Source organism: Lates calcarifer, linkage group LG17 (assembly GCF_001640805.2).
Source record: "Lates calcarifer isolate ASB-BC8 linkage group LG17, TLL_Latcal_v3, whole genome shotgun sequence".
NCBI lineage: Eukaryota > Metazoa > Chordata > Actinopteri > Centropomidae > Lates > Lates calcarifer.
The window spans coordinates 13,730,856-13,753,569 of record NC_066849.1 but is presented as its reverse complement, the minus strand read 5'-3'; the positions used below and the strand labels follow the sequence as shown (position 1 = coordinate 13,753,569).

At 43.3% G+C, this 22,714-nt stretch overlaps 2 protein-coding genes across 3 annotated transcripts; one reads left to right on the top strand and one right to left on the bottom strand.

Moving 5' to 3' along the window:
• Window positions 1–8,584: 8,584 nt before the first annotated feature.
• On the bottom strand, window positions 8,585–14,044 carry dmap1 (DNA methyltransferase 1 associated protein 1). The gene is given in 11 exon segments (XM_018673255.2): window positions 8,585–9,315; window positions 9,976–10,070; window positions 10,073–10,324; window positions 10,622–10,694; window positions 11,263–11,334; window positions 11,647–11,832; window positions 12,058–12,225; window positions 12,351–12,509; window positions 12,671–12,866; window positions 13,123–13,214; window positions 13,614–14,044. Coding segments are annotated over 11 exon segments (1,449 nt in total). The 5' UTR covers window positions 13,710–14,044; the 3' UTR covers window positions 8,585–9,255.
• A 1,030-nt stretch (window positions 14,045–15,074) lies between these two features.
• Window positions 15,075–22,655, top strand: hnrnpm (heterogeneous nuclear ribonucleoprotein M). 2 transcript variants are annotated; one of them, XM_018673257.2, is made up of 16 exons: window positions 15,075–15,356; window positions 16,237–16,418; window positions 18,024–18,076; window positions 18,810–18,817; window positions 18,970–19,063; window positions 19,147–19,401; window positions 19,654–19,807; window positions 19,932–19,981; window positions 20,091–20,148; window positions 20,577–20,690; window positions 20,773–20,835; window positions 20,927–20,995; window positions 21,098–21,199; window positions 21,341–21,930; window positions 22,045–22,096; window positions 22,180–22,655. In XM_018673257.2, the coding sequence occupies exons 1-16, from the start codon at window positions 15,262–15,264 to the stop codon at window positions 22,341–22,343; spliced, it is 2,103 nt and encodes a 700-aa protein (XP_018528773.1). In that variant the 5' UTR covers window positions 15,075–15,261; the 3' UTR covers window positions 22,344–22,655. The 2 variants fall into 2 exon arrangements, with proteins under 2 accessions (XP_018528773.1, XP_050932951.1); XM_051076994.1 differs by lacking the exons at window positions 15,075–15,356; window positions 16,237–16,418 and having other exon boundaries at window positions 16,425–18,817; window positions 20,773–20,836; window positions 20,925–20,995.
• Window positions 22,656–22,714: the final 59 nt, after the last annotated feature.

Genomic DNA, 22,714 nt, shown 5'->3' with positions numbered 1-22,714 from the left:
TGTGTGTGCACGTGTGTATGTGTGTGGGTGTGTGCAGGAGATTGGCCATATCAGGGGAGCTTGTGTGTCTGTCAGGGGCCCAGGTCAACACACATTTACGTAGTGACACAATCCTAATGAATCTCCACAGTCATATCACCCCATCACACACAGAGGGCCGCCACTGATGACCTCCTGGAATAACTGGCCTGGATAAGAGAGAGAGACCGAGAAAGAGAGATAGAGAAAGGAAGCTTGTGTTTTAATATGTAACCTCTTTTCAGCACCACGGACAGCTCTGTATTTTTCATCTATCTGTCGCTGGAATTTCAACACCTCCCCATTTTCCCCGCACAAAGATTTGCACTGAAGGAATTAGTGGCGGCCAGTCCTCCGGAGTCACATGGCTACATAAAATGCCACTACCTCACACAAAGCCAGTGCAGTTCTGCTCCTCTCTCTCAAACTCTGGAACTCATCACCATCCACTAATGACCTCTCTCCCTTTTCTCTGCAAGCCAGCAACACTCCCCTCCCCACCTTTCACTCCCCATCTCTCTCCATCCCACACACTCTTTTGTGTATGTGTGTGTGTGTGTGCTCTTTGCCTGATAAGAGAGTGGCAGGGGCTCCTCCCTGGCCCCTAAGGGAGAGACAGAGCGTGACCGAAACTGTAGTCCCAAACCAAACACAAGTGGAAATTGGTCTATGGGATAGGATCAATAGTGAATTAGCCAGTACGCTGGTTCTATGGAGACCCCGCTTGGCTCTGATCTGATGATCCATAGTAAAAGGCCATGAGTGGACACTTGAGACGAGTGCAGACGCAAAGAGGACTTCGGGGTTGTAACGATGGCTTCCACCATCCTGTGGTGACCTACTCAAACTGAAGTATCTCCTCAAAAAACTTTGTATGTACAACACCATGACTGTCATTCTAAGAAAAATGACAACTCAGTCATTCCAGCAGATCCCCCCAAAAAACATATGTTTACATCCAAGTGACAAAGACCTCCAACGGATGTAGGAATGACTATTGTCCATCTGAAGAAAAGAACGAAATGGGGTGACATTATCGTAGAACCACAAGGTCAGGAGAGGGAGGAGGTTAGGGTGGAGGTTCCTTTTCAATTAGATGTGGAAATAGAAGAAGAATAAGAATAAGATCTTTGAGGTGCAGCATTTTGTCTCTGGAGGTAATCTTTGGGAAGTCCTCTGAGGCCATGGTCATGTCCACAGATGTGTTGTGTCGCCTAATGCCGACATGATCTCTGTGGTGCAGCTGTTACTGCTCCACTAAACTAACCCCACTGTTCATCACTGCCTTCTCTGATCCCAAAGGTGTGTATGTGTGTGTGTGTTTGTCTCTGTGTGCGTGTGTGTGCATGTGCGTCTGTCTGGTGATTAATGAGCAGCAAGGCCTGATGGATTGTCCTGATCACAGAAGGGACACCATGTTGAGGAGACACACATGCACTAAGTGGGGATACAGGACGCTGTCCAACACACACACACACACACACACTATATATGCATACACACATACACGTGCACACAAGTATACATTCACAGACACAATGCACATACAGTACAACTCGGCCGCACACATACGGTTAACCTCTATCAGTCCATTACATCAGGAAGAGTCATCTCAAACACGTCTCGCCATCTGCCACCTCATGCGCTCGCAGATACACACACATGCACACACACACACTTTTGATGCTCCTGCACCTGGCCCAGCTGACAGAGCAGAGACATTTCCAGAGGTGAAAATGTGACCCAGAGTGGGCAGACACCATCATCATCTCATCTCTCTCTTGAAACTTGTGACGTGATCAAGAGATAAGAGGTATCTCTACAGCTGCGAGTCAGACACAGAGAACACATTAAAACACACAAAAATCAAGGTGGTCGCTTCCCTCGGGCCTCAGCAGGGAACAGATGTAACAATGCGCCTCGTGTTGCCTCCTTGTCGGGGGTGATTCTTTGCCTGGCGAGGTGGGTTATTGTGATCTGAATCCACTTACCGTCTGACTGAGTTCTTAAGGTGATTTACATTGTGAGAGTAGGGCTTTCTCAGGTCCAATGAATCGCATTTGGAATATCCCATTTTGCAACACAAACACATGCAAAGGTGCGGACGCATACGCACCCATACACGCTCTCCCCCTCCAAAGCTGTCTGATAAGGGAGTCTTATCAGAAAAGAAGGGGTTGGGGGGGTGGGGGGTGGGGTTGCTGTGTGATAATGGCTTTCACCAAATCCCTCCTCTGTCACAGATTAAAATGCCTGCTTGGAGAGCATTAGCAATCTTTCTTTTCATCTGTCTCCTCTTTTTTTTTTTTTTTTTCCTTTGCCAGCAAGTGCCATCAGATTTCTGGGCCAATCTATTGTCACAGGCCTGCCACACATACAAGGAGAAGTCAACCTCAATCTGATAGGCCATTGTCTTATTCTCCCCATCGCTGATTCCTACTCATGGTATTGATCGCAAAGCTGTCCCCCCTCACATCTCATCACATCGCTCTGTGTGTGTGTGTGTGTGGAGGGGGTTGCGTTTTTGTGTGTGTGTGTGTGCCTGTGTCAGTCAGTCTGATGGAAGATGTGGTCAGTGTCCCATTGGAAGAATTTTCCCACTGGGGAGAAAATGCCCAAATCAGAACTCTTTTCTGTAATTACACAGATCTATAGGTGGCGGGGTTCGTATGCTACAACTATGTAGAATTGAACCCAGTGGACTCCACTGCCTAATCGGGTCAGGCTCAGGTATCAGGAGATCACAGGAGTGGAGAGAAGAAGCCACTTGAAACAAACTGACAGCCACCTCATCCACTTCCCAGTAACACCCCCACCTCCCACCCCATTCAGCCCCCCCTCGTCTCCTCCTCCTCCTCCTCCTTACTCTTGCGCCTCCTCCACCATGCCTCACAGGCCCGTCTGTCACCCCTCTATAATTATGAGGAGTGAGAGTAATGTGTTGCAGTATGAATAGGATTGTCGGCCTGATTGTGATGTATAGGCTTTCATTACCATGTCCAGGCCTGTGCCCTTCGCCATGTAGGAAATCCTATTTAGGCCCTAATTTGGGAGCCTCCCCGACCGTCCCGCCTGATAGCAATCACACACAGTAATTGTGTGCTGGGGCAACTGACAAGAGAGGAGGCTCAGACGCGGAGAGCGAGGGAAAGAAAGAGGGATAGGAGGAGGGAGGGAGGAGGTCCTGACAATGATATATCTGCATAGTTTGGTACATTATTCAAGTCATCCTCTGCAGAATATGTATGTTTTGGTGTATGTCTACTTATTTTGAGGTGGTTTGTTAGCATGACAATAATTTAGAGGTAGTTATAGGAAAACTGGAGATAGTCACGTGTACAATTTGATGTAATTTTATAACAGACAATTGGAGGGCTTCCCCACTTCCCCTCTCTCATTCTACCTCAACAATGCTACATAGCTAATTGGGAGGAGAGATCGCGCTAACTCAATAATTATGATTTATGAGATAATCTTCAGTGGATATCACACATTCCCCCTGATTTGACGACAACATGTAACCAGCCCTCTAGCAATCAATATTTGTACATTCTCCATGTCTAAGTTGTTAACTTTTTTAATATTTCATTAGTTCCTTTTTAGAGGGGAGTGATTCTCCACACCAACATTTATGCAGATCTGACTCCACTTATAGGCTTGTAGATAATGAATGTCTAATTGACTCATTTAAATACTGTTTGCCTGCAGGAGAAGCCTTTGCATTAAATGTTTGATTGCCCTCATATTAACTGTCATTAATCCCCTCTGCTCTTAATAAGGACTTTATGAGGCTTTCTTAAAACTTCTCGTCTACCTCACTATTCCCTTTGCATAATTAAGTAGAATATTCAAAAATATGGAAATGAAGGAGCTCTCAGGATTTGACTAATGGTCTTTGTGCCACATAATTCTAATTATAGGCAAACCATTGCATTTTCTGTCCTGCATTGGGTCATGGTTCATTAACTTTGGGTCATTGTTGGTTGACACAGTTAACTCTTCTGGTTAATGTCCAACTTGAGCCGGATTTTGACACCACGTGCGGCATTTAATCTAACTGAAAGACGTCCCTGTACCTGCCGTGTTTGCCGCCATGAGAGGTATGGCACATTCAGGCACCGTAGCGTCCTTTAAAGGAAGATGTACAGCATAGAACGAACTTTTGACAGCCATTACAAACTGTCACTGTACCAGAGTGGGTGAGAGACACAAACTTGTCTGTGTTTATAGCTTAACTGATCCTCTTATTCCTGCTACTCCTCCAGTCTCTCTGCTCTGCCCTAATCTCTCCGGGGGTCTTACTGGCCCAGGATGACAAATGGGAAGGAGAGGCCAGCCAAGCGTGGGCTCTGTGGAGAGGCTCAGGCCGTGGGCCTCACTAAGCCCCCTCAGCTCCGCCTTGGATCATCTCTGACATGGCCTGCACTAACCCCAAGGATGGAGAGGCCACACACAGCACACACAAAACCCAGGTATGGTATATACGACACGCAACCGCACATGTATGGTTCCACAAATGTGAGCATAGGCACAGAGAAACACAGGAGGAGATCAGCCTCTGATCAGTACACTGCACCGGATTGATTTGTCTCATAGACACCTCTAGCTGCTACCTCATATCACATGAGTGCACACGCACGCGCGCACACACACACACACACACACACACACACACACACACACATACACCCACAACCTCTCACACTTCTCAGTTGCTCCAACAATCCAGGGCAGGTATGTGAGTGTCAGCTCAGAACTGGTGTCACCAGATAAAACCCAGCCAGCTCTATTTTAGTACACACAGTCCAGCTCAATAAGAGCATGTACTAAATGACTGCAATGTAATGAGTGGCTGTATGGCTGTACTCTGAGCTGTGACACTGACAGCGCATGAGAATGTAATGCGTTGAAGCCTCCTTCTCTCTCCCCCCCTTCTCTCTCGCCCGCTCCATGCTCCTCTGCGCCCCACTGCCTCTCAGCCACGGGATCAGCTGCAGGCGCTAATGAAACGTCAGTCAGGTAATTGAGGCTCTGGTGGTGGCGGGCCAGCCAGGCAAGCAAGTCAGCCTGTGTGGGTGATGACACCGGGACGCCAGCAGCTACAGGATCCCAGCAACCCCCTATGGAGCATCACAGGAACTGCTCCAGGACGCAGCCGGGTGGAAAACATTGCATTTATGCTGACATTTCCCCGTGTCTTCCTGTTTGTGTTAGGGATGAATTTGAGCAACCACTAGTAAGTTGTGGACTGGTAAGTTGAGTCGTCAACTCTGGCCAGCGTTTTGTTAACTAGCTCGGTGAAAGCTGCTGTTGGTGCGGAGGATGTTCTGCCAGCAGCCAGAGTGAAGGAGTCAGAGGTTAAAATCCTTTGTTATTGCACCCCAGAGTGATGTTACCATCCGCTGACCTGCTCAGCACCCCCAGTGAGTTATGGGTAACGTTTAATTCCCCCGCCGTGACAGCTGTGGATCCGCATGGTAAATTGGATTTCTCCCCTCTTTGTTAGAATTGTGCTCGGGCAGGTAAAGAGAGGGAGAGAGGCATTCGCTGTACTGCTTCGGCGAGGTAACTCTGTCACATATTGTTCAGAGGCCTCTCTATCTCTCACTGACAAATCAAATCAAATCGGTTTGTTTCTGAGGGCTGATGGCAGAACGGAGTGAGGCCGATCTGTCCGACCTGGTCTCCCAGACATGCAATCACTGCTGTGACCTAAACAGCCCACACTCTACTCACCCTGACGTCTCTACCTTTGTTCATCATGTACACCAAGATAAGACAAAAATGTAAAAGTCCAATTTTGTGAATGTACATCCAGGCTGAAGATTAAATTGAGCTCAGTTATACATGTGCTATATACAGTACAATTATAGGGTCAGCATGTACTGACATTGCTATCCATTGAGCCATGTAGCCATTACGCCATTTAACTCAGGCAAACTTATGTTTAAACTACGTCTTTATTAAGAATTCTGCATCACATAAGTAAAAATGGAAATTTAGTTTGTTATAATATGGCCTGCACCTTGTTAAATTATAGCAAAAATGGATCAAATTATACATCTGAATTCACCTTTTCTTTTTTAAGTAAGTGCAGACTTACACTCACTCAGTGCATATGACTTAACAAGGAAAGTTCTCCTCCTGAAATGACTTTTTCTGTTCCATCACTACCTAGCTCCTGTTCCTTCCTTTCAAGGTAGGACACCTTGAAAAGACAACAACACCTGACCAGAGATGTTCTTGAGAGCAGCACAGTACCTGGGAATGGGAGGTCTAGATTTAGTCCCACTCTCTCCGCTCTACTCCACTCCACTCTCCTCTGCCTCCCCGGGGCTTTAATGTGGAGAGTGGACAGTGGGGTTAATGCCTAGCTGTAAGCACTGCTTAGCGCTAGTGATTGGGTTTGTGTTGTAGCGGGCCTTCCCCCACCAGCAAAAAAAATCCAGTGGAAATGACTTCCACTGTCCGGCCCTGTGGGCATTTGCGATTTTTCCAACCTGCGGTTTTTTCAACTCCTCTTCCTCTTTGTTGCAGCTCAGCATCCCAGAGGGCACAGGTGAATTTGATGTGGAGCAATGATTAAAAGTTTTCTCCCTCAAGGTGACCTAAATACTGGAGGAGGTGAAAGTCAAAGTGAGAGACATGGAGATGAGAGAGGGGCATGGAGGTGAAACTCTGTTTTGGACAATTGTTATGGCCCATATAGGAAGTGCTCAATCCTGAGCCCAGGAAGGGAATTATCTAAACCCTCTCCTTACGCTCCTATTGCACCATCCCTCCCTCTCTCCCTTGTAGTAATCAGTGATTGTATGTGACATGATGAGTACAAAGCACCGTGCCACAGAGAGGAGGCATCGACAATCTAATCGTCACATCAGCGATTACCTCAAGGTGTGATGTATTTGAAGAGGGTTCTATCACATCACCTATTACCTGCCTCTTCCTGCCTTATGTCCCTCAGTACACATCTTTTCTCTTAACTGTGTGTTCAATCACTAACACTGGCTTCGCCTCCTGGTGCGGCCGAACGACCCCTCGACAGTGACGTATGCCGGCGATTAGCCTGGATACAGTTCAATTATGATAAACAGCCTATGCACCTCTTAGGCCGTGATTAAAGCCTCAGCCTGGCCATGATAAAGAGATCCCATCTCAATGCCATCACAACCACATTATAAGACACTCCCCTGTGGTGTTCTGCTTCATGCTTTTCACATCAGTGTTGCAGAACGTACACTGTAGCCCCAGACGGAGCTCATGGCAGATGGACCTAGATGGTGACTGTTGGGGGTCTTTATCATTCACACATGGCTGGCGGTGCATCTCTGTCGACCTATTTTCAATTTGGACTAGTATTTATTAATAACCTCCACCTTCTTGAAGCCTATCTTACAAGATACCTGCCATATAACTTAAGATGGGCTTAGATATTGAGAGATGGAGAGGGAGAGGGGAGGCCCAGTTTTGATGAATGGACGAGCAGTGATGAAAAGAAGATATCAGAGGAGCATGAAAGAAGAGAGGGAAAGAGAGCAGAGCATTAATCCAACACCAGGCTGGTAGAGGGGGAGCGAGAATGAGAGACACGAGAGAGAGAGAGAGAGAGAGAGAGAGAGAGGAGGACGAAGCAAAAGAAAGATAGCCTCTCGGCTGTGTTCTGTCAAGGGAGAAATTACACATTTACGGAGGTTTTTTCAAGCAACGACGGGTTCCATAGATCAAACCACTGGATTTATGAGCCAATTTTCAACATGAAATATAGACACAGAGAATCCATTTTACCCATGTTTACTTGCCTTCTCTCACTCTTTTTCTCTCTCTCTCAATCAAACAGCCTATAGTGTGTGGATGGGTTTACTCCTGTAACCTTAGCAGCGCTGATTAGAGACAAAAATGAAGATGTTTTTCGATTGTAATAATGTGACGACGCAGCTTTCAGTGGCTATGTTGTCGAATGTTTTCACCCATGACAGTTAAATAAAGAACCTTCTGCAGTTGGTGAGGAAACTTAAACAAAGAAGAGATAGTTTGTGAAGTCTTGCTATTTTCCAGCTGGTGAGAAGTGTTTCTTTTACAGAAGTCAAATAAAAAAAAAGATGTCAACTGCAATATATGTTTGTATGCAGACTACAGGAGATGAAATACATTAATTTTGCCAAAGTACTGCATATGTCTATACTGCTATATAAATACACACATGCCCAGATCAGAGTACTCCCCTCTTTTGGTCAGACGCGTTCAAAATTTGCATAGAAATTAATGTCTAAGTAGGCTAAACGACATAATTGACATGCAATTAGCAATATTATGGAGAGGGTACCTAATGAAGTTTCAGTAGCTGTGCCAACCAAAGAATGATCACTGCTTAATTATCATATTAATGAAGTCATTAGTTGTCACTTAACTTAAATGACAGGTAAGGTAAGAATGTCATGATCCTACAATTTCCTCAGCAAATGTGTATTCAACACTAATTACCTCCAAGTTAAGACTTCATCTGAGAGAGAAAGCTTGAAATGTGAAAGGGGTCACCATGGCGTAAACATACGTGAGACACCGCAAGAACAAAATACAATGAGGTTTATTGAATCATTGACTAAAGCATCTTCAAGGTCACCTGAGGACAAACAACACAGATCAGCCCCACGAGTCCGACATAAAACACAGGTAGCAGATGGAAGCGGCATCTCTTCCCCAGGTTGAGAGGGGGCCGGTACTACAGGCTAACACAAAAACACATTTCCAGTAAGCACTATGGCATGATTAGGCTACAAAAACCCCTCAGATGGGTCAAATGAGCATTGCGGCTGGAGGTCCTCCCACTCACAGTGTCTCTTCTTTCATTCCAATTCATTTCAATTACCCAGTCATTCCCACCTTCTTCCCCATGTCCCGATTAGCTCAGCCTGGCAATTTACAGTTGATCTTGCCTCATCTAAAGCCGAGCAATGGTGGAGGCAGGGAGACGAGCAGTAATGGAATGAAATGTCACTCAGTTGTTGCCTTTGTCACAAAGATGCTGGGCGAGCCAGATGGGGAGGGGTTGGAGAGGTCTGAATAGAAGGTGAAAAGTTGTTTGTGTATTCGTCTGTGTGTGTGCGTGTGTGTGTATGTAGTAAGTGGTGCTTTTACATGAATAGACAGCGATATGATGTCCGGCCTCCCTGTCTCTCTTTTCTCCAACCTTAAAACCCGAGTGTGACCACCATGTGCCAGCTGGCGCTCCCATCCTCATCAAGGTTTCTTCACCTTTTTCACTGAAGACGAGCTGGATGCCGATTCTCTCCGTTTGCGCTGCAATGCGATGCACAAAGTCATGTAAGTGTGTATGGTAGCAGGATTATCCTGCATGTTCTGCATTCCTGACAGTCAGGGGTCTCCAATCAATACACCTGGAGTCACCAGCTGCTTGTATCTACCAGCATAGGTCTTGATTATGAAGATGTACTCTGATTAGAGGTTCACACCACCTACTCACTCCGCAGAGGAAGGCAAACCATTGCCAGTGTAATGACAAGAACTGGATCCCTGACTGGGTTCCCATCTGTTTAGCCCAATGATGATTGGGTAATAAAGAGAAGCATCAGCTATAGCCTGAAATTGCCCAGTGGGCTTTTTTTGTCCTTTTAAAAATCACCAAAATATGTTTTTATATTTCTGCCTCATCAGCATTGAAAGCTTCAAATATAGTGTTAATTTATCAGCCTTTAATTTTTTTAACTCCCTCAGTAGTTGGAAGGGTTCTGACAATATACTGCATAAAACAACTTGCTTTCAGTGCTACAACGTGGATTCATGCACCTACAGTATATGTTATAATTCAAGGCTGACGTAGCCCAGTGTTTATAGACCTGACACGTTGTTTCTGATAAGCTTGAATAATGTAAAGAGATATCCTCACTCAACTACTGGTGATAGTTTGGAAGAGTTTGGGTCTCAACTGTGCAGACTTACTGAGTTGGGGGTAAGCGGTGCTCCTACAACATCGATGATCTGCTCCTTGGCTTCCACCTTGATGTCGTCTACACTGGGCCAAGACTGAACTTCACCCCTGGAGTGGATGCTGCAGTGCTGTTGTTGGCATTGAGTTCCCCACCCTGTGGTGTGGCAGCTAGTCCTGCCCCAGCAGTTCCACACCCACCTCCGCTGCCAGCTTTTAGTAGAGCCTCATAGCGGTGACGCAGCATCTGTTGCTCATATTCGCAATTGCTGTGAGCCTGCTTCAGCTCATACAGCAGCACCAGGTCACTGCGCAGCTCATTGAACATCTGTACAATCTCTTCTGTGGGCATGGGGTTAAGATCTGGATCCACAGACAGACACAGACATAATAAAAAATTAGATTTGTTTTGCAAAGCCTTGCTAGTCAGTTTATCCCAACAGATACATGGGGGGTAGTATATATATATCTTGTGGCATCCGATTACTGACAACTTCAACATGAAATGTTGAACATACAAACTGTGAGAAAAATGTACTGTACTACTTAAGTAAACCAAATGCATAGGTTAGATTCATTATATTGCAAGTCTGTTGCAGAGGAGAGTTTCAAATGTAAAACTGAAGTGTTAGCTGATTGCTAATGTTTATTCACACTCACCCACTCCTTGCTCTATGAGGATCTGCTCAATGGCCTTGATCTTCTTCTGGCCTACCGAGCTTGGCAGTTTCATCTGAATCACACACAGACACACAGAGACACACACGCCAACACACACAAGGGTGTGATTTAAGGTGCCGGGGATATTAGGATAAACAGCTCCACCTCGGGGCTTTTAATTCGTATGAAATGCACTTCAGCGGGCCAGATCAAAATGTCTTTATCCACTGAACTCTGTCTGACTGATTAGCTAGAGGGGCACTCTACTTCTTTAGCCGTGCTAATGCATTTTCCATAGAGAGCGGCAGCTCCTCATCAGTCTTGAAGATGAATAAGAGTTCCCTTGCTAGATCTTACAGATATTAGCTAGTCACTAACAGAATTAATCATCACAGTGCTAATGAGAGATAGCCAGCTCAAGTCAGACTCTCTGGTTTCTCACATACATCAACTGCCGGGTCAAGCTTAGCTAAAATTCTTGTGATATTAATAGTGGTTCAAACGAAATCGTGATCTAAAAAATGTTTAATCAATAAGACAGTACAAATACATTTTTTTATTAGACAACATAATTTAAGAAGATGTGTTTAAGAATACTCTTTTGTAGTTCTAATACCTCAGTAAGATCTATTTGCACTCACCCTGTGACTGCGAGGTGTGACTCCTGCTGATTTGAAGTCAGGGAACTTGATGCCGGCTGTCTCTGGAACAGCCTGAAGAAAAAGAATTAACTGATAAGAGATGAGATATGATACCCCTCTGAACTTTGGATGGACTTAATATGTAAACACATTCAAATAATTGTTATGAAATAAATCATGCCTTCACAGTGATTCACAACCTGAGACAAAGAGCTCTAACAATTATTCTGAAACACAGTTATTCCATTATAAATAATATAAAATGCTGAACACAAAATATTAAGACTGAGCTACATCTTCATTATTAAGTGTATCACTTTTTTTTCTTTAATTGCTTTAATTATTTGGTAGGCATTTGTGCTTTTGTGTGAGTGCATATCATACCGGTTTCTCTGTTTCTCTTTTTTGTGGGAGCTTCTTCTTGGAAACCCTCTTTTCAGCTCGTCTCAACTCTGTGGTTGTGTCAGCTGCTTTAATGAGTTTCTGCAGATCCTGGGCCTTCTTCTCACGCTCTTTCTTCCTTGTCTCAATCTTCCTTAGCTCCTGAATAAGATATTCCTCTTCTGCCACCTGCAGGAAAAATAAGGGAAGTGCAATCTGTATATTAAAAAGGCTGGCAAATGTCTTTTAAGTTTGGGCAACATTTATAATATATTATCTATTAATAATTATCTTCTTTCACAAAAGGCATTACTATGTTACTAACTGCTTGTGCTTCTCATCTTAGTCAGGCAATTTTTACGTTATGAAAGCTTAACTGCATAAGAATCTGAATCAAATAACAAAGTTACTAACTTGTTCAGGTGTGCGATTGAAGAGCTTCTCCAGTTGCTCTTTACGACGCCTTTCATGGCCAGCATCAAAGATATAGATCTTGGGCTCTGTCCCTGAGGCTGCACGGACCTTTGTGAGCTTGCCACAAATACTGTAATACCGCTCTTTCAGGTCTTCCACAGAACGTTTCTGAAAAGCATACATGGAAGAATGTTACTATAAATACATGTGTTAACTTACAGGATTATGATTATTGCAGTATGTCTTCAATGAAAGAGAATGTGGGCGCTGTAAATTAGTAAACGAGTGATTACTCTGTATTGCTGGTGGTCGTAACGATCGTGGACAACTATGAAGCGCAGGTCAAAGCGCTTGCACAGGTCAAACAGGTGGTCTGTCTCTGCTTTAGTCCAGCCGTCGTCATGGAGATGCATTTGATACTCCTGTTCTGAGTATACTGGTACCTGCACTGTCTATGAAAGCAGGCAGAAGAACAGAGAAAATACACTGGATCAGGATGAAAAGAGTAAATAAGTATGTCTGAAAAAGATGACAGAGGATCATTTGTGTTTGCATTCCATGAGTAATTAGACTGAAAATGAGACTGTAGACTCTACCTAGACTGTAGACCTACCTTGTTGAAGCGGGCAAAAGGGTAGTCCTTGCCCTCTTCTGCTGTACGTCTCCAGTGGTGGAATATGGCACCATCCCTGCGAGCAGGATTAGTGAAGGGCATCCACTTCCATGGACGCACCTTTTTACAACCAAGCTTGGCTTTCACTGTCCTGTAGCCCTGAGTTGTATCACTAGGCAGCAGTGGGGGTGCATCTCTGGAAAATTAACAGGAAAACCAAGTTGAGAAATCTGTTGAGAATCTATTGAGCACACACACATAAGTGACACAAGGACATAAAAAAGCAAGCACCTTTGCTGTGCAAAGTATCAGAGGGCCCAAGGGCAATGATATACAGCTTAAGATATTATATAAGATATATTTTATCTAAAATCTGTGGGACTGAGATCAAACAAAGCATACTGCAAAACAGACAACTGACAAATTCATAATTTCAAAAAAAGAGCCCATACTTCTTATCTGAGTAGAGCAGAGCATAGACCTCTCTGTGCATTCCCTCTGGTCTCTTGAAGGTCAGTGTTTCCGTTGCCTTCTTGGTTTTTTTCTGAGACATGATAATAATGGAGAAATTTATTATTTTAAAGAAAAATAGTAATACTGTCACGCTCAAGATAACAACATAATCTTCTCAGATTATTGCTGTGAAAAAGGCATGGTTTTGTGTTTGACTCCCAAAGCATGTGGCCTCTTTGAATACTGGATCAACGTTTCAGAAAAGACAATCATTAGTTCATGTTTGAGGTGTAAGCTGGAGTTTAAGGTTAGCTGTAGTTGCGAGATGTTTATAGTTCCTTCACGGTCATATCAATACACCCTGAGATAACTTTGGTCCACAAAGTTAACTTTAAGTTAGCTACCCGAGAGCCAATAAAGTTGTATAGACAAGTCAATTAAGGAACACTGGAACAAGCATCATTGTGGGTATTTTCTGATTATTTCTCACCTTATCTGAGTTGATGAGGTCTTTCTTGCTGATGGGGCCATCATTATCCCCCCCGGTCAGCTCCAGAATATCCCTAACATCAGCACCAGTAGCCATGGCTTAATATGCTGTCAGTCAACGCTTCTCGCAGCCTGTCAAGTGTAAAATACTATTCATTCATTCACCGGCGCTCATTCAATATTCCGGTACTGCCCGACGAATACGCTCCTAGCTAAAGGCTAACGCTAACGTTACCATTTCTAAACTACGCTACCTTCGCATACAGCCGCAAACAGCCGAGCAAAGACTCCGTAATACTTATTTCGTAATATTAATGTAAGCGTTTCTACTATACACGGAAGCTACAGAGATTATTCATAAAGAATACGCACAAGCTATTGTTAAGACTTAGTGAGTAGCTGACCATCTGAACAGACTCTACTTCCGGGCCCGCTGTCGTCTTAGTGAGTCTACTGATCTACTCAAGAATTGACTGTCGCCTCCGTGAGGTCTGGCGGTGAACTGCAGAATTTATTTTAATTTCAGATTAATAGATAAATAGATAATAAATGCCTTCTTTACCTATACAACTGAACATGACACACAGCAGGGTTGAGACAATTACAAATTATAATATATACATACAGCGTCAAATTGACATCAGTAAAGTATCATTCATGAAACTGTATTTCTGTTGCAGAAACCAAACAACACCATGAAATATAGTATAGTACTAGCACTAGTACATAGTATAATACTGCAATACTATGAGTAGTGGTGATATCAATATTAAGGAAGTGTATGATAAATATACCTGGATATGCATATAAGAAAGTGGCAGACAGACATGGAGAGATTGAGATACACTTATTAAGACATGACATTAAACAGTTGAACAAGTACTTTCTTTGACGTGTTTAACTGTTGTTGTAAAGTTTTTTAGTTTATTTAAAGAAAAAACTACTATAACTGTGAACATACGACTCCATGGCCTATAGTGTAAATCCTAGATTTATAAGCAATCTGATTTCTTGTCCAGTCATCATACAGCTGAGCACACCTAAAGGAAGGGCATGAAAGCCTAAAAACACCTTAACTTGCTGGTCTGATTTTGAAGGGAATTACATCTGTATAGTCCTCATGGCATCATAGTAGTAGAGTATTTATGCTTTCTTGGGCTTCAGCCATTTGCAGTTTATGGCTTGAGCACAGAATGAACACAAGGTTGGGTTAGTTTTCACATTAACGCCGTCTCTAGGATTATTTCGCCATTTGAGTGTTAGACATAACAAGTTCAGCTTTTACACTGCGACCTTTTCAGCACGATTAATAGGGCTGATGGACATTCATTTGACATACATTTTGGCTGCACTCTGAGCACTCTTATTCTGAAAATCCCTTTATGTGTCTCACTGACTTTTACTTTTTAAAGAAAATACCGGATGTAGGCCATTCTGTCGCAGCTTTTAAAATTCCCAGCATCCGTTAGTCTGGGTCACAGACGGCGCTCTCCGCCATTTTCGTTAGCTGGTGTCGCACGAGTGGTCAGCGGAGTCATTCAGCTAGTTGTTATATTTGCTATTAAGGTGACTTTTGAAAACTCTTGTTTTTAATATCGAGAAAGAAAGTACAGTTTCATCTTTTGCAAGACACTAAGCCGCATAAGAAGATGTCCAACGAGCAGGTCGAAAACACTACCGAGAAAGCAGGCCAGCAGCAGCCGACGCCGCCGCCGCAGCAGCAGCAGCAGCAACAACAGCAGGGGTAAGTCCATTCATCAAGGGTCCTTTGTTAACGCTTACTAGCTAATTAATGATTTTGATCCTCGGAAATGTCGTACTTCGACCACTATACAATGAAAAGTCTTCATACAGTTGTATCTCCATTTGATAGTTATTTAGTACGGACCACGATGTGTTAAAATTTCGTCGTTATGCGATCAGGTGGCGTGAGTTTGAGGCCCGTCTTTTTTTGCAAGGAGAATCGGCACAGTTTACGTAACATAACTTGGAGAAACCTCAACGTTGACTGTTAGCTTAATTAGACGCTTGTTTTCTTCTACATTTGTAGCAGTTTAACTATATACATGCAAGTAATGCGAAGTTAGTTTAACAATAGCTTTGTAATGTAATGCAGGCCCAGTACGCCTAAAGAGCGGCCTTGCCATGCGACTTATCCCCCCATTGCAAGTTTGCAGGGGCAGATTATCATTATAGTTCAAATGTTTGAACCCATATTTAAATAATACTCTTTACCCGTTCTTAGTGATGTTGATAACTTATTTTTTTACCATTTGAAAACAGTTTGTTTGAAGAGGTTTATAGCATTAACAGAACAAAGGAAACCCGTGTTATTAGACTGTTTCAACAGTGGCTTCATTTTGGCCTCTTCAAAGAAACAAAGGTCAAAAGTAACAAACAAATAATGATTTTAGCTTGATATATTTGGTTATAACATGTATTAAGAAGTGTGTATCCCCAGTCACTGCCGTTTTAGTATGTTTTTGTTTTTTTTTTCCAAGACTTTTAGGTTTTCACTTATCAGCATCTAATCATGATTTTACTTAATTGGAAAAGGAAGTTGACATGCTCTTATGAAAAGTTGTTTTCTCTCAATTATGCAGTGTTTTGACTTCTTTACCCAGGGAAGTGAATGGGAAAGCCAAGCATGAGCCGAATCCAAGCAGGAAGGAGAGGCCCCAGAAGAGAGGTGGAGGCGGGCGCTACGAACCCTATGGAAACGCAAACAAAAGATACCGCGTTTTTGTCAGCAACATCCCGTATGATGTGAAATGGCAAGCCCTCAAAGACCTGATGAAAGAAAAAGGTAAGGCGTCTGGATAAGGGATTGACTGTGTCAGCCTTGGACATTACAAAAAGACCCAAGGTCATTTTGTTTGACCACTGCAGCTTTGAAGAGCTTTTGGGAATCTGTGCAGGGGTTTAAGTTGTACAATGTTGCTTTGAGATTTTGTGGGAGTTATTTGGAAAAAAGGTTTTGGATGAGGTTCTCATTTGTCCGTCAACTAAGGAATTGCTGCAGACTTGCACAAGGGCTGTGAATCTGGATGTTAGACTGAACATTTATTTCACCCTTGAGACTTATTACAACCTTTTGTGGTTTTTGTGAAGTGAAGGTTGTACCTGTGTAAAGTTGGTGCACTAATGTGAAAGTCCAGTGGCTTGGGATTATAAGGGGCATAATGAGTTGCTTCTCCCCAAGAAATGCATGAAAAAATGTACAGTACTCTGCTGTAGTGTAATGACTGCACAGAAACACGGACCAAGTTACTCACAGTTACAGCATGTAACGAACAGTAAATCCCTGGGCTCTCATGATTTGATAAATTGGTCAAAATTTTGGAGACATGTCAAACGAAATAATTTGTAATGCAGCAACTTTGAATTTTAGCAGATATTAGCTTCAAGTCTAACAATATGGATTTTAATGTGGTGTTACTCATGTGAAAGCAGTTGTTTACTTATGGGGTATTGGAAAGTTTTAGATGAATAGTAAGTAATGCTTTAAACTGGCATTTACTCTAAGTTAACGCATGTGTCAAGATGGGTACAATCCCCCTTCAGAAGGAGTGCCTGGTATTTGTTCTATGACAACTGACTGTGGAGTTAAATTGCATTTTCTTTTTTAGGTGTGACCTTGACAAGCAAATGTTTTCTCAGCAGATCTCCATGTTGTGCCAAACACAACTATGCGTTGGGGATTTTTTTGGGGTACAGGTCTACAAAATGAAGCAACTTCTTACGCACTGTCCTTGTCTCTAGAGGTTTGGTCACTGATGCCCATTCGTTGAACAGAAACGTGATCTGAAAAGAAAGCGTGGCTGTGGTCGACGCTGAATCAAAATTCTGATATTGTGCCTTCCAGGAACAGGTCCACTTTATGAACATGTTTGTAGCCAGAGAAGTTTCTGTGCCCTAAGAGCTTGTCGTCATTAACTTTATGGTCATTAATATTATGGTTAGTTTTCCAGCTCTGGGTTTCCTCTCATTTGACAAAGTATGCGCAGGTTTGCAATGAAATGGGCTGAGGCATTGAATGGGTTTTTGACGACTTGAAATTCTTTGGTTAATTATCTTCATACAGAAGGTGGTGTGCACGGCATTATATCCAAATAGGAAGGCGGGTGGCCATTTCAATAGTTGTTGTCCTCAGTCTATTGCTTTTGGTGCTTCGGGAGAATTCCAACAAGGACAGGCTAAGAAGTCTTTATTTATTCCAAAAAGACCAGAGCTTGCTTTTTGTAGACCTGTACCATATTGTGCTGCTGCTGCGGTGCTGGGGGAAGGCTCAGGACTGGCAGTTCGAGCTCACTGTCACCGGCCGCCCTACTTGTGTTTCTCCTCTAAACCCCCATTGTTCTCTCGGCTTCTCTCCCCTTGGTGTGTGTCGTCTCTGGAATCTGATTTGTAGTGGGTGAGGTAACGTACGTGGAACACTTAATGGACGCAGAAGGCAAATCGAGGGTAAGTGCAAATACATACAAAATAAAAATATGAATAATCCTAGACAAACCTGTGTTTGTCAGCTTTGGTTTCTTTATTTTCATTGTTGGGAATTGTTCAGATTCAGAAACCTGGTGGAGTGTGTGAGATGGCGACATGCCGGAGGCGTGTTTTATTTGGTGTCGTCTGTGGCACTGTCTTGAGGCCATCTGGAGGGTTGATGCTCTTATAACAGGTCTTCAGCTTTCTTCGTAGCCAATCCTGTGGGATTGCAGTAGCTGACAATGTCCCTTTTGGTTGCTGGATTTGCTCCTTATAAACTAAAGGGATCTAGTCTGCAGAAGGTTGTTACAAGGCTGTTAGATGGTTGTTAAATATAACTCACTCTGTAGAACTGTTCTACTGGAAAAGTCACCTCCAATATCTTAGTAGTTGGAATCCTATCTCACTGTGGATTTTCTGCTCTTTGGATGTTGGAAAAATATTCTTTATATTCACCAGACTTGCCTGCATTGTGTTAGTGACTGTGGGAAAAAACGTGAAACCTTAGTAATGTAATTTTATTTGGAAGCACAAAGCTGTGGCTAAGGCTGTAGGCTTGTGTGGTGTTGAACTTCTGATTGTGCATGAAATTCTGTTTTTGCTTAATTTTAGTGTCAATCAAAACATCTATTATAATTATTGCTTTTTACTAATTTGACTTGTTCTTTACTCCTTTTCGTGTGGTCTGCTCTGATTTCTTCAATCAACAAAGGGTTGTGCGTAAGTAGTCTTATTTATCACCATTTACAACTGGTTTTGTCAGTCCTGTTAAAATTAACACATATACCAGTGTCTATTTTGAGGACAGATTTTTGAAGGTCAGTCAAAATCAAGGAGTTGGATTATTCACACTGGATATTTGTTTCTTTCAGTGTTGTTGAGTTTAGGACTGAAGAGCTAATGAAGAAAGCAGTGGAGAAGGTCAACAAGCACAACCTCAATGGGCGACCCCTAAAAGTGAAGGAGGTAGGTCTCAGCAAGAATAACGAGTTAAAACAGCCCATCAGGCCATTGATATGCATAACTCATGTTTTTATGTACTTTGCTAGGACCCCGATGGTGTGATTGCTCAGAGGGAGATCAATAAAGCTCAAGGTGGAGGCCCTCCAGGAGGTCATGGCGGAATGGGAGGGATGGGAGGAATGGGTGGCATGGATCGCATGAACATGGATCGAATGGGCCCTGGACCAAATGGCCCTATGGTCAGCATTCCTCCCAGCCTGATGAACAACCCCAACATTCCCAACGAGATCATCCATGGTCTCCAGGCTGGCAGGATTGGCAGCACTGTCTTTGTGGCTAATGTGAGGCTTCCACATTTTTGTTTGACTGTTGTTTTATTATCTGAAAAAAATCCAAATGTACAGAATTTAGCTATACCAAAAGAGAAAAGGACGAATATATACTAGAAACTGTAGCCAGTAAATAAATGGTATTTGTGCTTAACAAATAAATTGGTTGTTATAAAAACTTTCACTTTTTCACTTGGTATAACTTCTGACTTTGCCTGTGGATAAACAAATAACCATTCCTCAAATTGTTCCATATGTCTATAGCTTGACTACAAAGTGGGTTGGAAGAAGCTGAAAGAGGTGTTCAGTATGGCTGGCATGGTGGTGAGGGCTGACATTCTGGAGGACAAGGATGGGAAAAGCAGAGGCATGGGCACAGTGACGTTTGATATGCCCATTGAAGCAGTCCAAGCTGTCTGTATCCTTTTTTAAAATGTTGGCTAATTGAAATACATTTTTCAAGTGTAACCATACAATGTAAATTCTCTGTAACTACACTGTTTCAAGATGTCTCTGGCACACTTTCCTTAACGTTTTCACAGCTATGTTCAATGGGCAGCTGTTGTTCAACAGAGTCATGCATGTCAAACTGGTATGTTGCCTAAATCCCTCTACACAGTTGATTGTATTATTATCTGAGAACATTGTCTGAATGCATTTTTGTGTTTTTTTTTTTTTTTTTTTTTTTTTTTTTTTTTCAGGATGAGAAATCCCTGCCCAAAGATTTTGGACCACCAGACAGAGCTGCTGCTCTTCCCCGTAAGTTTACACATAGGTTTCTTCACTGGGATTAAAAAATTGGGAAAAAAAATCAAAAACACTATTGTGCATATGACTCTTGCACAAGTCTCAGGCCCACCTACTTTGCTGGAGTATCAGGTGACACTTGCTGTGGATAGTTCAGAGTTATACCCAGAGTTTTCCATGCCAGTTAAATGAAATCAAGTTGCCTCAATTTGGTGCAGAGCTACATCTTTGATAGTACTATGGTGTAGAGGAAAAACACACATGTAGCCACAGAGATGCTTTGTTGGCTTCCTAAATATTTCCCTATGTGCTATACACTGGGTGGTCTCTTAGGAGACTCTGGGGCGTCTATGATGTTTCAGTATTGAATGACCCTTGATACTGACGAATGGTAATACTGCAAATAAGTCGGTCTTAATACTGTACCCATTTTCTCCCAGGTGGTCTGAGTGGTGTTGGTCTGGGTCTGGGACCTGGTGGTCAGCCCATTGATGCTGCCCAACTCAACAGAGGAGGCGGTGGAGGTGGAGGAATGGGCAACATGGGCCCTGGAGGTAACTGGCCCTAGTGTTTTTGTTTAACTCTTGGATAAAAGACTAGTGAAATCAGTGGCTCATCATCACCTCTCACTTGTAGGAATGGACGGAATGGGCTTTGGCAACATGGGAGGTCGTATGGGTGGAGGAGGAGGAGGAGGAGGTACGTACCAGAGATTTGTATAAATCATCAGTTTTACAAACATTTCTGGCTGTGTCCTCTTATAGTAAAACTTTGTTCTTCTCTGTTTTAGGAATGGACAACTTTGGAGGAATGAACAACATGGATCGTTTTGGGTCTTCAGGGATGGGCAGAATGAATGGTAAGGAGACACTTTGAGACGTGTTAAGCACTCCAAAGCAAGCGTGGATGACTTTCACGTTTTGCTGGACATTTCTAATGGTTTCATCTCTTGCATTGTCAGAGATGGACCGTGGGATTGGTGGTGCTTTTGACAGGGAGTTTGGGCGAAATGAAATGGGAATGTCTCGCAATAATTTTGGGGACTCCTTTGAAAGAGGAATGGGTTAGTATTTTCAGGATTTTGTTTGAAATTCCTCTGATAAGTACCCTGATAAGCCTCATCAGACGTAATGCTTACTTCAGCTGGGACCGCAGATGTAACGGCTCTTCATTTATTCTTCTTTTTGTTGTCTTGTGTTTATAGGAAACTCCCTGGGTATGGACCGCATGAACTCTGGAATGGACCGGCTGGGAGGCAGCATGGACCGCATGGCAGGAATGGACCGAATGGGCATGGACAGGATGGACCGCGTGTCTGACCTGGACAGGCTGGGTTCTGGGTTCGACCGGATGGGCTCAGGGATGGACCGACTGGGGCCCAGTATGGACAGACTAGGACCTGGCCTGGACCGTATGAGCTCCAGCATGGACCGCCTCGGCCCAGCTGGGTTTGATCGCTTAGGCCCGTCTGGTTTGGATCGCATGGGTTCCAGCCTGGATTTCGGCTCCCCAATGAGTATGGATCGCATGGGCAACACCGGGCTTGACAGAATGGCCAGCAGCTTCGACCGCATGGGCTCTGCCGGAGGTATCGACCGCTTCCCTTCAGGTGGCCTTGATCGCATGAGCTCTGGCATGGACCGGATGGGATCTGGAGGTGTTGGCGGCCAGTTTGATCGCTCCTCTGACATGGATCGTGGATTTGGTGGTAATTCCTTTGGAGGGGCCGGAGCTGGAGGGCCTGGAACTGGGGGAGGCAACGTGAGGAAAGGTTGCCAGATCTTCGTCAGAAATGTAAGTGTTATTGTAGTGAAATGTAGTGTATCTACAGGGTAGTTGTGCTTAATTTGTTTCACCTGTATCTTCTCGCATATGATTTTAATCCATTTTGAATTAATTTTGTTTCAGCTGCCATTTGACTTCACCTGGAAGATGCTGAAGGACACCTTCAATACATGTGGTAAGAGTGGTCATTGTAAATATAAAGTAAGTGACTGCCATTTATCTAGATGTCTTCTGACACTGGCATTCTTTCCTCTCCAGGCATGGTCCAGTATGCTGATATTAAGATGGAGAATGGCAAGTCCAAGGGCTGTGGTGTGGTCCGTTTCGACAACCCTGAAACTGCTGAGCGCGCCTGCAGGACGATGAATGGCTACCGGCTGAACGGAAGAGAGATTGACGTTAGGATTGATAGGAATGCATAATTTGTCTGTGTTAACATCTGACGTTTTATTTAGTCCAAGTCCAGAAGCTCTGTATCATCTAAATTTGCCCTTCAGCTCATTTATACACTTGTTTTGTTCAGATATTCGTAACAGTACAAATGTTATTTTAGTTAGAAATTTGTAACAGTGAATGTGTTGTTTTAGTTCTTGCTTAAATTTTACCACCTTTTTCTTTTTTTTTTTTTTCTTTTTTTTTTAGAGACCAAATTTTTAATTTTTTTTTCTTCATGCTTCACCTGTCATAGCCTTTGTTCTATAAGGTGTTTTGATAAATAAACCTCAATATTTGAATTTGTTGGCTTATCCTTGTTCTTTCACTGCATGTCCGTATCGTGAACGGTCCAGAGATC